The 11877-nt window shown below is 70.5% G+C and overlaps 1 protein-coding gene across 7 annotated transcripts; it reads left to right on the top strand.

Annotated features, from left to right (window-relative positions):
• Positions 1–378: 378 nt before the first annotated feature.
• Positions 379–11194, top strand: PIGQ (phosphatidylinositol glycan anchor biosynthesis class Q). 7 transcript variants are annotated; one of them, XR_016225632.1, is made up of 13 exons: positions 916–1018; positions 2439–2672; positions 2773–3000; positions 3696–4385; positions 5600–5731; positions 5818–5934; positions 6736–6862; positions 7158–7311; positions 7486–7597; positions 8032–8112; positions 8665–8779; positions 9932–9993; positions 10375–10464. XR_016225632.1 is itself a non-coding variant. In XM_089320707.1 (13 exons), exons 2-13 carry the CDS (start codon positions 2563–2565, stop codon positions 10525–10527), a joined length of 2085 nt encoding a protein of 694 aa, XP_089176833.1. In that variant the 5' UTR covers positions 1004–1018; positions 2439–2562; the 3' UTR covers positions 10528–11194. The 7 variants fall into 7 exon arrangements, 6 of the variants coding, with proteins under 6 accessions (XP_051698131.1, XP_051698129.1, XP_089176833.1 ...); XM_089320707.1 differs by having other exon boundaries at positions 1004–1018; positions 5814–5934; positions 10375–11194; XM_051842171.3 differs by lacking the exons at positions 916–1018; positions 2439–2672; positions 2773–3000 and adding an exon at positions 379–403 and having other exon boundaries at positions 5814–5934; positions 10375–11194.
• Positions 11195–11877: the final 683 nt, after the last annotated feature.

The following is an 11877-nucleotide window of genomic DNA, read 5'->3' as shown; positions in this document are numbered from 1 at the left end:
GAGCCTGGCCCTGCTTCCCGGGGCTGGGCCTGGGCAGTGGGCCTCACGGGAGCACCCCGGCCCTGGCGCCACCGCGGGCAGATGCTCAGTTTGCTGCTGCCTTCCAACCCTGAGCACCTGCCGGGCGGCCCCACCTTCCTCTCCCTGAGGGGCCCCATCTCAGCTGCTGAGGCAGCCCTGCCCCCACCCCAGCCTGCAGGTCTTCACCACCCCAGGATGCGGCCAGCACCCAGGCAGGCGGGATCTGGCGCCTGGGCGCCCCAGCCCCTAATCAGAGACAGGCAGGCCGGCAGGGTGCGGCTGGGCTGGGCGGCTTGGGGCAGGGTGTGGCCACTCCGTGTCCCCCGGCCTCAGAGGCACCCAGGGTCCTGAGCCCCCAGCAGCACTGCTGTGCCCAGCCCAGGTGAGGCATTGGCAGGGGGTGGGGCAGCCCTGGCGGTGCCCTGGGGGGCTCCTGGCTGTGTCTCCGGCTCTTTCCCTTCTCCCCCCGCCCCGGTCTGCAGGGGACTTCAAGACCCCTGGCCATTGGGTCCAGCCAGCTCTGAGCTCCTGGGGCAGGGGTGCTGGGAAGAGCTGGTCGGGGTTGGGTGGGTGCTTCCTCCGAGGACACAGTCCTGACGCTTAAAAAAGAGCGGGAAGGCCACGCCCCGCCCTTCCCCAGCCAAGGGGGTTCGGCCCGGGAGGGGGCTGCAGGCCTGGGAGCGTGGGCGCGTGCGGGCGTCGGGGCTCACTCCGCCTTGCCGCGTGCTTCCAGACGCCGCTCCCCGGCTCCTCCCGGCCCCTGCTGGGCGGGTGGCGACGGTGCGGGCTCGGGGTCCCCGGACCGGGGGGCCGGGGCTCGGCCGCCGGGCGTGCTGGGCCCGTGCGCGCGCGGAACGCTCGGGCGGGGCCCGCGGGCGGCCCGGGCGCCTTTGGGGGCCGGACCGTCGCGCGGCAACGCGCGGAGCCGGCGGAAACGCGGCCGTGGTCGTCGCCCGGGCCGCGCGCCGCAGCCCCTCCGCGGCCCAGGCAGCAGCGGGTGAGCGCCGGGGGCGGGCCGGCGTCGCGCGGGAGGGGCGCGGGCTCCGCTCGCAGCCTCTGCGCGCTCGGCCGTGGGGCCGGGGCGCCGCGCCCGCCCGCCCGCAGGGTGCGGGCCCGGGCCGCTGGCCGCGCGGTGACCGCTGCCCCGGCCTCGCGCGCGCCCCCGAGCCGGAGGCGGCGGCGCTGGGACAGGCGCGGGACGAGCGGCGTGGGGAGGAAGGGCTCCGCAGGGTCCAGCCGGGCTCCCGCGCGCGCTGGGGCGGGGGCGCAGGAGCCGCGGCCCGACGGGGGTTCCCGCCCGCCCCGGCGTCCACTGCGTTCTCCTTGACCTCGCTCCGGCCCCGCAGCCTGGCGGCGGCTCCCGCGCCGCGGCCCGAGGTGGGATTTGCGCGCCGCAGGTGGGGACCCCGGCCCCTGCCCGCCGCGCTCCGAGCCGCGCGCTGTGTTCTGGAGGTAACGTTGCGGATGGAGCCCGCAGGCCCTGGTGTCCGCGGGCGCTGACCCTCGGCGCGCCTGCGTGCTGCTGCAGGCAGGACGTGGTCGTTTGGCCGGGCCGCTGTGTCCTGAGAGGCGACACTGCGAGGCGCGCGCCCTGCTTGGGGGCCCTGTGGCCGTGGCCGCCTCCCTGCCCCTACACTGTCACAACGCCCCGTCCATCACCCCTGGAGGCGGGCTTTGCAGAGGGTCAGGAGGGGAGATTGGCAGGTGGTGCTGGCCCTAGGGATCTGGCCAGGGGCCAGTGCTGAGCTCTGCCCTGCCGGCCTCCCCCGGCTGCCTGCCCTCCCTGGTCACGGGGAGGGCACTCCCACGGTCCTGCAGGTGGACCCAGAGGGGTCTTTCCGCTTGGAACCCACAGCCGCAGGAGCCGGTTCCCGAGCTGGCTGTGAGAGGCCGGGACCTTTGAGTGCCGGGGCTGGGAGAGCAGCTGCACCAGTCGCCTCTCGGGCTGTGGGCGTTTGTGTCGGCGTCCCAGAGGGCCAGGCTGTGCCCCTCCCGCAGGCGTGGTGCTGTGGTCAGTGCAGCCCCTGCCAGCCAGCCCAGCAGCTCCGCTCAGCAAGGGGCACCTGCCGGGCTCGCTCCGGGGGGGGGGAGGCTCTGCTCAGACCCACGGGGCTAGGACGGCTGGCGCCCGCCCAGCTCCTCCATGACTCGAGGCCCGTGAGGCCCCACCCAAGTTTAGGTATCTGCACCCATGGAGCAGTGACCCTGGAGGGCAGATGCTGCCCTGGGGTGACTGTCAGGCCCCCGAGCCCAGAAGGACTTTGCCTGGGGCAGCGGGGCCAGGATGGCGGGTGAGGGCGGAGCGGAGGCCTCTGAGCCGGGCCTGGGCCTGGGCGCTTTGCCAGGCGCCTCTGGCTTCTCCGAGCCCAGCAGTGCCGCTTTTACGCCTGCCTGCCTCCTTCGTCTTCTCTCTGCAGGGTTGGCTGCTGATCTGAAAGGAGTGACAGGTTTCCATCCATTGGTGCACTCCCCAAGTGGCTCAGCCAGCAGGGCTGGGCCAGGCCGAGGCCAGGAAGCTGGAGCTCCCTCCGGGGGTCTCCCATGGGTGGCAAGGGCCCAGTTAGTGGGACCATCTCCTGCTTGCCCCGGGCACTTTGGCAGGGAGCTGGACTGGAAGTGGAGCAGCCAGCACTTGAACCAGCGCCCACATGGTACGCGGGCACTGCAGGCGGCGGCGTAACCGGCTGCGCCAGAACGCCAGCCCCTCCTTTGACACTTCCCTCTTGTTTTAAATTTATTTTTATTTGAAAGGCAGAGTCACCGTGAGGGAGAAGCAGAACGTGATCCGTCCACTGGTTCACTCCCTCAAAGGCCGCAGCAGCTGGGCTTGGCCAGCCAGGAGCCAGGGGCGCCCTCTGGGCGGTCCGTCCTGCGCTGCTGTCCCGGGCTCGTTAGCAGGGAGCCGGCTGGGGAGTGGCGCGCTGGGACTCGGGTGCGGCGTCGCCCGCGGTGCCACAGCAGCAGCCCCTCGGTGGCTCGGTAGGGAGGTCGGGATTTGTTGAGGCTTCAGCGTGCACTCTGGGCGTGAAATAACCTCTCTGATCAGGAACGCAGCACCAGTGTCCTGGCGTTAACTGGGCCCAGTCATTTTTTTGTTAGGTTAGATACTAAGTATTTATTTTTCACTATCAAAATACCTGCCCAGAGAATAGCACCTTCCCTTCAGAAGTGGGTAGTAAGTGTTACATGTTTGTAAGATGGCCCTGGGGTGTTAAAAACAAGCCAACAGAAGCAACGGACAGCCACGGACGGCTGCCGTTAACCGCAGAGCGCCTGGCCCCTTGCAGCTCCGCCGGCCGAGTGAGAAGCAGGCGGCTGCTGCCTTGAGTGACAGCCATCGGCGCGCTCGGTGGGCCCTTCCTCGTGCCCGCCGCGCGGTGTGGGTGCTTCCGCCCGCGCCTGGAGCACAGCTCTGCATCCGGCCGGGCAGCAGGCTGGGCTGTTGTGTTTACCTGCAGGGTTCTGGTTGCTTCTGATGCTTTTCAGTGACGCAGCGTGCCCACACCTGTAACCGTGGGCGTGGGGCTCCCAGGCCAGTGGGGAAGAACCTGTCCCTTGGGAGATGGAGAGCCAAGGGGCCCCTGCCAGCCTCGTGGACCCAAACCCACCCCCCGAGGGCCCTGAAGCCACGTGGGCGGCCGGCCCCTCAGCCCCGTGCCCTCCCTGTCTCGCAGGGTCCCCAGCATGGTGCTGAAGGCCTTCTTCCCCACGTGCTGCGTCTCGGCGGACAGCGGCCTGCTGGTGGGGCGCTGGGTCCCGGAGCAGAGCAGCGCGGTGGTCCTGGCTGTGGTGCACTTCCCCTTCATCCCCGTCCAGGTCAAGGAGCTCCTGGCGCAGGTGCAGCAGGTCAGCCGGGTCGGCGTGACCGTGCTGGGCACCTGGTGCCACCACCGGCAGGAACCCCAGGAGAGCCTGGGCCACTTCCTGGAGGGCCTGGGGGCCATCTTCTCCCACGAGCCCTGGCTGCAGCTGTGCCGGGAGCGGGACAGCAAGTCCTGGACCTGCAAGGCCACCCGCCGGCAGACGCCCACAGCCGCCGGCGAGGACCAGGTCCTGCTCATCTTCTACGACCAGCGCAAGGTGCTGCTGTCCCAGCTGCACCCGCCTGCCGCCCTGCCCGACCGCCAGGCTGGAGACGCCACACCCAGCGCCAGGGGCCTGGCCGTTGTGTTCGACACGGTGGCGCGCAGCGAGACGCTCTTCCGTAGCGACCGCTTTGACGAGGGCCCCGTGCGGCTGAGCCACTGGCAGTCCGAGGGCGTGGAGGCCAGCATCCTCGTGGAGCTGCTGACGCGGGCCTCGGGGCCCGTGTGCCTGCTGCTGTCCTGGCTGCTGTCCCTGCTGTCGGCCGTCGGCTCCTGCTGGTGAGCAGCCCTGGGGCCCTGCCGTTCTGCAGTCACTCGGTTCTGGGTGGGGCCCAGGAGGGAGAAGTGGGCTGGGGTTCTGCTCGCTCCCCTGCAGCCCTGCACCGCGCTCCCAGGAGAGCACGTCGCCACAGCCCTGTGCCTGGGGCTGCTCTGCCTGGGCCACGGGCCTGGCCGCGGGGTTTGTCGGAGGAGTGGGGCGGCACCAGGGTGTTCAGCTCGTGAGCAGGGGTCCTGGGGCCCACCCACACCGCCCCCATCCGGCCCGGGGATTCGGCCCGGTGTGTGTGGACACTGGCCTGGGGTTGGGGGCCCTGTTGGTGGGGATGAATTTGGTGGAGGAGCCCCAGGCCTGGTGCGGGGTGGGCGGGGTGGGCAGGGGGGCCCCCAGCTTGTCTCCCGCTTCTCGAAAGGCCCCAGGGAGGTTCAGAGCCGCTCGCGTGTGCCAGATGGGGATTAGCCCGCCAGGCGCTGGCGATGAGCACTGACATTCACTGCTGCTGAGCAGAGCCCCCCTGCCTCCAGGTGTCGTGCCCCCCCGCAGCCTCGGGGACACTGCCCCTCTGGGGGGGTCTCGGGTGGCCGGCTGCAGGTCTCGGCTGCGTCGGCACCGAGGGGAGCAGGTTTGTTTCTGGAACCGGTTGAAAGCTGTGGACCCCTCGTCCTCCCACGTGCCACCTAAGGTTGGCACAGGCCTGTCGGGAAGCCGGTCAGAGCGGAGCGTCCCCCAGCTCCCGCGCAGGCCTGTCGGGAAGCCGGTCAGAGCGGAGCGTCCCCCAGCTCCCGCGTGGGCCTGTCGGGAAGCCGGTCAGAGCTGTGTCCCCCAGCTCCCGCGCGGGCCTGTCGGGCAGCCGGTCAGAGCGGAGTGTCCCCCAGCTCCCGCGTGGGCCTGTCGGGCAGCCGGTCAGAGCGGAGTGTCCCCCAGCTCCTGCGCGGGCCTGTCGGGCAGCCGGTCAGAGCGGAGTGTCCCCCAGCTCCCGCGCGGGCCTGTCGGGAAGCCGGTCAGAGCGGCAGATGCTTGCTGGGCCATGGGTCGCTGTCGGGAGGCTGCGTTCTCTACCGGTTCTGGGAGGTCAAGTCCTGTGCTGGCCGAGAGGACGGGGGTGGGTGCTGGACACCGCTGCGCCCCTCGCTGGGCTCAGAGCCGCAGCCCTGGGGAGTGGGCGGAGAGCGGGTGTCGCTCAGTCCTCGCGGTCTGGCCGGCTCCTTCGCAGGGTGTTCAGGCTCTGGCCCCTGGCCTTGATCGGGAGCAAGCTGTCCACGTGTGAGCAGGTCCGGCACCGGCTGGAGCACCTCTCACTCATCTTCAGCCCCCAGAAGGCCCAGGACCCCACCCAGCTGATGAGGTGCGGGCCTGCCCTGGGTCTCCCCTCGGGGTGGGGCGTGCCGTGGCCCCGCCTCCTCGCCACCCCCCGCTGACCCCTGCAGGAAGGCCAACATGCTGCTCTCCGTGCTTCTGGACGTGGCCCTGGGCCTCGCGCTGCTGGGCTGGCTCCACGGCAAGAACCGGGTCGGGCAGCTGGCCGACGCCCTTGTGCCTGCGGCTGATGTGAGTGCGTCGGGCGCAGCCCTGTCCCCGGGGGTGGGACCGGTCCTCCCCACACACTCGGGGCTGGGGGGGCTGATGGCGCCGGTGCGCGCCCACACTCTGCCTCCCCTCCTGCAGATCTGCTCAGAGCCATCAATGTTTAATTAGGATCCGAGGGCCTCTTCCTGCTGCCGAGCTCTTGCCCCTTAAATACTACATGAGCTCTATTTATAGGGCCCTCTGTCCTCCCCGCTGGTCCTGATGCGGCAGGCCTTAGCACAGGGCTGAAAGCGGCCTGCAGTGTGGGCATGTGGGGTCCTGGGGGCCTTGCCTTGGTGAGGCTGCCCCCGGGCCAGGGTGCCGCCCGGCGCTGGCTCTCCTCCACGTGGGCAGCCGCCAGCTTCCGTTCCTGCCCCTGGGCTCCCTGTGACAAACCCGAGGTCGTCCACGCGGGGTGGTGGGGCTTTGCCGGCCGCAGGCTGTCCTGCAGGGCTCGAGGTCAGCCAAGGTCTGTGCAGCCGAGGCTGTGTCCACGCGTCTGAGGCCAGGGCCTCCTGTGTGTCCAGTGGACCAGGTCAGACTGGGGGCCTGAGGGAGGCCTCCAGACCAACCGCAGAAGCTGCCCAGGAAGAGGGCTCTGGGGCCAGATGAGCCGGGGAAGCCCCGCTCGTCCATTCTTGGAGAAGCCGTCCAGACCCCTGAAGGGAGGAGGCCTGGTCTGCTTGCCTCGGAGGTGGCCGGCCGGCGGTGTGGGAGCCCAGCTGCGCTGGCCCCGGGAGACGCACACTGAACCTGGCCCCCCGCGTCCTCTGTGTCTTGCAGCACGTGGCCGAAGAGCTGCAGCATCTGCTGCAGTGGCTGATGGGCGCACCTGCTGGGCTCAAGATGAACCGGGCCCTGGACCAGGTGCTGGGCCGCTTCTTCCTGTACCACATCCACCTGTGGATCAGTGAGTCCCTAGCGGGTGGGGCAGGGTGGACGCCGTGGGCACCATGGCCCAGGGACTCTAGGAACCCCAGGGGAGAGGGCAGTGGGGTCCCAGCGGAGCCCCCTGCCCCCTCTGCTGCCCTCCTGGAGTCCCGTGGGTGGAGCCGTGGTGCCGGGCCAGGCCTGGGGCCTTGGGTCCCGTGCTAGTCTGTACTTGCAGCTCCCGGGAGCCTCTGGTGCCCATCCCCAGAGAGGACGTGGGGGGCACCCTAGGACGCTCCTGGCACCGCCCTCAGCACCCGCCCGCGTCCCGCCAGGCTATGTCCACCTCACGTCCCCGTTCATCGAGCGCATCCTGTGGCACGTGGGCTTCTCTGCCTGCCTGGGCCTGACGGTGGCCATGTCCGTCCTGTCGGACATCATCGCCCTGCTCACCTTCCACATCTACTGCTTCTATGTCTACGGGGCCAGGTGCGCGGTCCTCCGGGCAGGCGGGCGGGTGGGCGGGGAGGGTGCCGCAGCCCTGGCGGCACCACGCCCTGCTCACCTTCCACATCTACTGCTTCTACGTCTGTGGGGCCAGGTGCACAGTCCTCCGGGCGGGTGGGGAGGGTGCCGCGGCCCTGACGGCACCACGCCCTGCAGGCTGTACTGCCTCAAGATCTGCGGCCTGTCCTCGCTCTGGCGTCTGTTCCGCGGCAAGAAGTGGAACGTCCTGCGGCAGCGGGTGGATTCCTGCTCCTACGACCTGGACCAGGTGGGGGCAGTGCAGCCACGTGGGCACTCGGGGGGTGTGGCCTGGACCAGGTGGGGGCAGTGCGGCCATGTGGGCACTCAGGGGGTGTGGCCTGGACCAGGTGGGGGCAGTGCGGCCATGTGGGCACTCGGGGGGTGTGGCCTGGACCAGGTGGGGGCAGTGCGGCCACGTGGGCACTCGGGGGGAGGCCTACTCCTGTCTTACAGCTGGCTTGAGCCCAGAGGGAGGTGTGGGTAGACGCCGCTCTGGCTCCCGGGTTCACTCCTACCGATAGCCCTGTGTCTTCCTGGCCCCGTGCTGGGTCTGCAGGCAGAGGGAGGCCCCCTCCCAGGCTGTCCTGAGTTGGGGGAGCCGAGGTATCCCAGCTGCAGGTGCGGGATTGGGGCCGGAGGCAGGGAGCCTCTGACCCCCATGCGGCCGCCCTCTCCCCACAGCTGTTCATCGGAACTTTGCTCTTCACCATCCTGGTCTTCCTGCTGCCCACCACGGCCCTGTACTACCTGGTGTTCACCCTGGTGAGCAGAGCAGTCTGGGATGACCCAAGGTCCGTGCAGTGGTCACTCCCAGCTCTGCCTCAGAGGCAGGCTGTGCAGCTCCCCAGGCCACGTTGGTGTGGCTGTGCCGGGCCCTGGAGCGGACAGGGGTCCCCCCTGCGGGAGAACACCACCCCAAGTCCGGGACACTCAGCTGGGCGCAGGGAGGACCCGTGGCCGGCAGGGTCAGAGGGGAGGCCTCCCGACAGTGCTGGATGCCAGGCGTGGGTGGCCCCTGGCGGACCAGGCCCTCTAGGCAGCTGTCTGCTCTGTGAGTGGGACCAGGGGATGCACGGTGGGAGGGCCGGCCTCTCTGCTCCCAGCTGCCCCAGGGCAAAGCTGAGTGTCCACCTCCTGGCTACTTGGGCTCAGGTCATGGCCCGGGCGGGTGCTCTGGGCCCTCTTCGCTGCGGTCCCTGCTCTTCCAGGGCCCTTGAGGCCCCGCTCCCTTCGCTGCATGTCCTGCGTGTGCGGCCCGGCTCTGGCCACAGCCCCAGCTGCGAGGCCCTGAGGGTGCCTGTCCCTGCGCTGCAGCTCCGGCTCCTGGTGGTCGCCGTGCAGGGCCTGATCCATCTGCTCGTGGACGTCATCAACTCGCTGCCCCTGTACTCGCTGGGCCTGCGGCTGTGCCGGCCCTACAGGCTGGCAGGTCAGTGCTGTGTTCTGGACACAACCTGGGAGCGGGCAGGCGAGGGATTCGGAGCCTCCTGGTCCCAGTGTCCGCTGACCAGCTGCCTCCAGGGAGGAGGTAGGCGAGGCCCAGCCGGTGCCCGTCCAGAGACGGGAGCCCGGAGGCCACAGAGCACTCTGCTCGCGCTGGCCATCTGCAGGGAGCGTGGCCATGCAGCAGGCTGTCCTGGGCAGTGCAGGGCTGGGGGCAGGCGCAGCTCCGTGGGGGGGGTGCTGTGCGCCTCCTGTGGGCAGGCTGTGGGGGGGGTCACTGCCCAGCAGGAGGCACCGGGCCTGTTGCCCTGCTGCCCTTCCGTCCTCACACCCACCTTAGGCCCACTCTCCCTCGGGTGTGTCGGCCCACCAGTGTCCAGAGGCCTTGAGCTGAGGCCTCCTCCCGCCATGCGGCCAACAGCTGCTGGGCACCTGCAGACCCCCCCGGGACGCCTCCCAGGGACCCAGCTGCGTGCTGCCCATCCTCTCTCGGCCTCCAGAGCCCAAGGACCGGGTGGGGGAGGCTCAGCCCATGGCGTCCAGGTACCCGAGCCGGCGGCTCACGGCGGAGCAGGGCACGCGGGCCCTCCCAAGAACGCCACAGAGGTCTCCACAGTGCTCTATCGGCTCAGCTCCTGCTCTCTTCCTAGAACCTTCTGCTGTGGGTTCCTCTGGCTAGGGGGCTGAACTGCAGGCAGGGCCCGGTGGGCCCCTGAGCTGACCAAGCACACAGACACACCGAGGAGCTAGCCCGTCCTCCATCCCCAGCAAGCACCCTGTCTGTGCAGGAGACAGCGTGGCCTGTGTCCCTGCCTGCTGGGCACTGGGCCTCTGTCAGCGCTGCTCTGTAGCGGGGCGGGGGGAGTGCCCATCTGCCGGCTCCCTCCCTGGGTGCCCACAGCAGCCCTCAGCCCCACCCAGGTCTCCCACGTGGGTGGACCAGGTACTCGAGCCATTGCTGCTGCCCCACGGGTGCACCTCAGCAGGAAGTGGAGTTGAGCCGAGCCAGGCCCGAGCCAGCCACTCCCTGAGTCTGGCCCGGGGCCCCGCGCCTGCCCTGCACAGAGCACGGCGGGACTGACGGCCGTGGGGGGCCCGGCCCGTGTGTGCCCCTGCCTGAGCACCTGTCCCCTTGCAGCTGGCGTCAAGTTCCGCGTCCTAGCGCACGAGGCTGGCAGGCCTCTCCGCCTCCTCATGCAGGTAAGGCTGGCCCGGCCAGGCCCCGCCCGCGCTGGGACAGCTGAGGTCTCAGTGTCAGCGGAGCCGTGGTCTGCGGGAGCTCCAGGCTGGCCCGCAGTCACCCAGTCACTCGTGGGCTCTTGTCCCGGGCCCCCGGGGGACTTGGCAGAGGTCTGGGCCTGGCCCTGCGGTCCTCCATCCCAGAGAGCCCCAGGTACCCGGGCCCCGTCAGGGCTGCTGTTCGTCAGGGGCGCCTGGGCGCTGAGTGTGTTGGGGTGGGGCAGCCCCGACCTGTGGCCCAGCCTTCCCCCGACGGCACTCAGCCTGCTCCCGGGACCGCCTGAAAGGCAGAGCCCAGGGTCCCTCCCGCGGAGGCCCGCTGACCCGCCCCTGTCTTTCCAGATGCAGCCCCTGCCCTACAGCCGCGTGGTGCGCGTCTACCGCCTCCCCAGCTGCGGCTGCCACCCCCAGCACTCGTGGGGCTCCCTGTGCCGCAAGCTGTTCTCCGGGGAGCTCATCTACCCCTGGAGGCAGAGGGCGGACAAGCAGGACTGAGAGGCGGCTGCGGGGTGCTCCGGGCTCCAGGGCGGGGACCCTGCTTCCTGCCCCGGCCCCGTCTGGAAGCGGTGCAGGCCCTGCCTGGGGCCCCTGCGCTGCCCAGCGGTCGTGGGCGCTGGGGGCGGCCCCCTGCCTCCTGCTCTAGCCCCATCCGCCTTGGGATTTGCCCTTGCTCTGAGGCCTGGCAGCCCCCGGCTCACATGGGTCGGCCACCCACGGCAGTTCCCGCCGGGTGTGCGGGCAGTGCTGCCCCAGCGGCCCCAGCCTAGCAGGTTGGGCTGGAGGGACCCTCCCATCTGCCTCAGTGGGACGTCCCTGCCATCTTGGGCAGGGCTGAGGCAGCTGCGGCCCCGTTCCAGCCCCTGGGAGCTGATGGCAGCATGGAGGTTGCTTTGTGGAGCAGCCATGACAGGCCCTGAGGTGTGGTCGGAGCTGCCTCTGGAAGCCAGCTGCCCACCCCCCCGGCTGCCCTGGCCCTGCCCAGTGCCTCTGTGGGAACAGGCACGACCTTCCTGGAGGAAGGCGGCGCCCACCTGGGCAGGTGCACCTGCAGCTGTGGGGGGTGGCTTGGCCCAGGTCCCTGGAGGGGTGCCCAGCCATGCCATGCAGGCGAGTGCGTGGGCAGCAGCAGGCCTGTGCTGACAATAAAACCTGTGTGTGTGCAGTGGTGGCTCGGCCTTTGCCCTCCCGCGTGGGCGATGGGTCCGTGAGCAGCTTGGGGCTCTGCTCTGGCCTGGCCCTGAGGTGACCGCTCAGCCTCAGGCAGGTCTGGGGGTGGGGTGCAGGCCCTGGGCCCTTGACGCCTGCGGGCGTGGCCTCACCCCAGCACTGGGGGGCCCCTGAGGCGGGCTGGGGACGGGAGCTCAGCCACTTCTGGATCGATGTGTGGTCAGGTACCGCCCGCACTGACTGACGCCTGGGCGCCAGGGGCTTCCTCTGCCGCCTGCTGCCCCGGCTAGGGAGAGGCTGTGTGCTGAGCCCCGCTGCCCACAGCCTGGGGGCGGGGCCTGCTCGCTGCTGGCTGCCTTCGGTGTGGGCTTCAGGGCAGCTCGGGCCCGAGGTGGGAGGCCACAGCTGCACGGGGCCTCCACCTCCCCGTGTGCCGCGTCAGCTCACCCCGGGGCTCCCGTGGTCAGAATAGTGCCCCTGTCCTGCGGCACTGCTCGCCGGGCCTGCACTGGACACGTGACGGCCGCGTCTGTCCCTCATCTCTGTCGGCCACCTGTTCGTGTCTGCCCGTGTTGCTGGCCCGTCTGAGCAGGATGTCAGCCGGCATCTCCTCGGCACCGACCTGGGCTGGGTCCTGAGCCGCCGCAGGGCCGCAGGGGCTCCGTGAGCTTCCGACAC

This window comes from Oryctolagus cuniculus, chromosome 19 (assembly GCF_051225735.1).
Source record: "Oryctolagus cuniculus isolate XC-2025 breed Fujian yellow rabbit chromosome 19, ASM5122573v1, whole genome shotgun sequence".
Lineage (NCBI taxonomy): Eukaryota > Metazoa > Chordata > Mammalia > Lagomorpha > Leporidae > Oryctolagus > Oryctolagus cuniculus.
Note: the sequence above shows the minus strand (reverse complement) of the source record. Positions and strands in the feature narration are given on the sequence as shown.

Coding starts and splice junctions, on each gene's coding strand:
- PIGQ (XM_089320707.1), top strand. CDS start 2,563: ATGGGTGGCAAGGGCCCAGTTAGTGGGACCATCTCCTGCTTGCCCCGG. Junction 8,780..9,931: donor CCGGCCCTACAGGCTGGCAG/GTCAGTGCTGTG, acceptor GTCCCCTTGCAG/CTGGCGTCAAGTTCCGCGTC. Junction 9,994..10,374: donor CTCTCCGCCTCCTCATGCAG/GTAAGGCTGGCC, acceptor CTGTCTTTCCAG/ATGCAGCCCCTGCCCTACAG.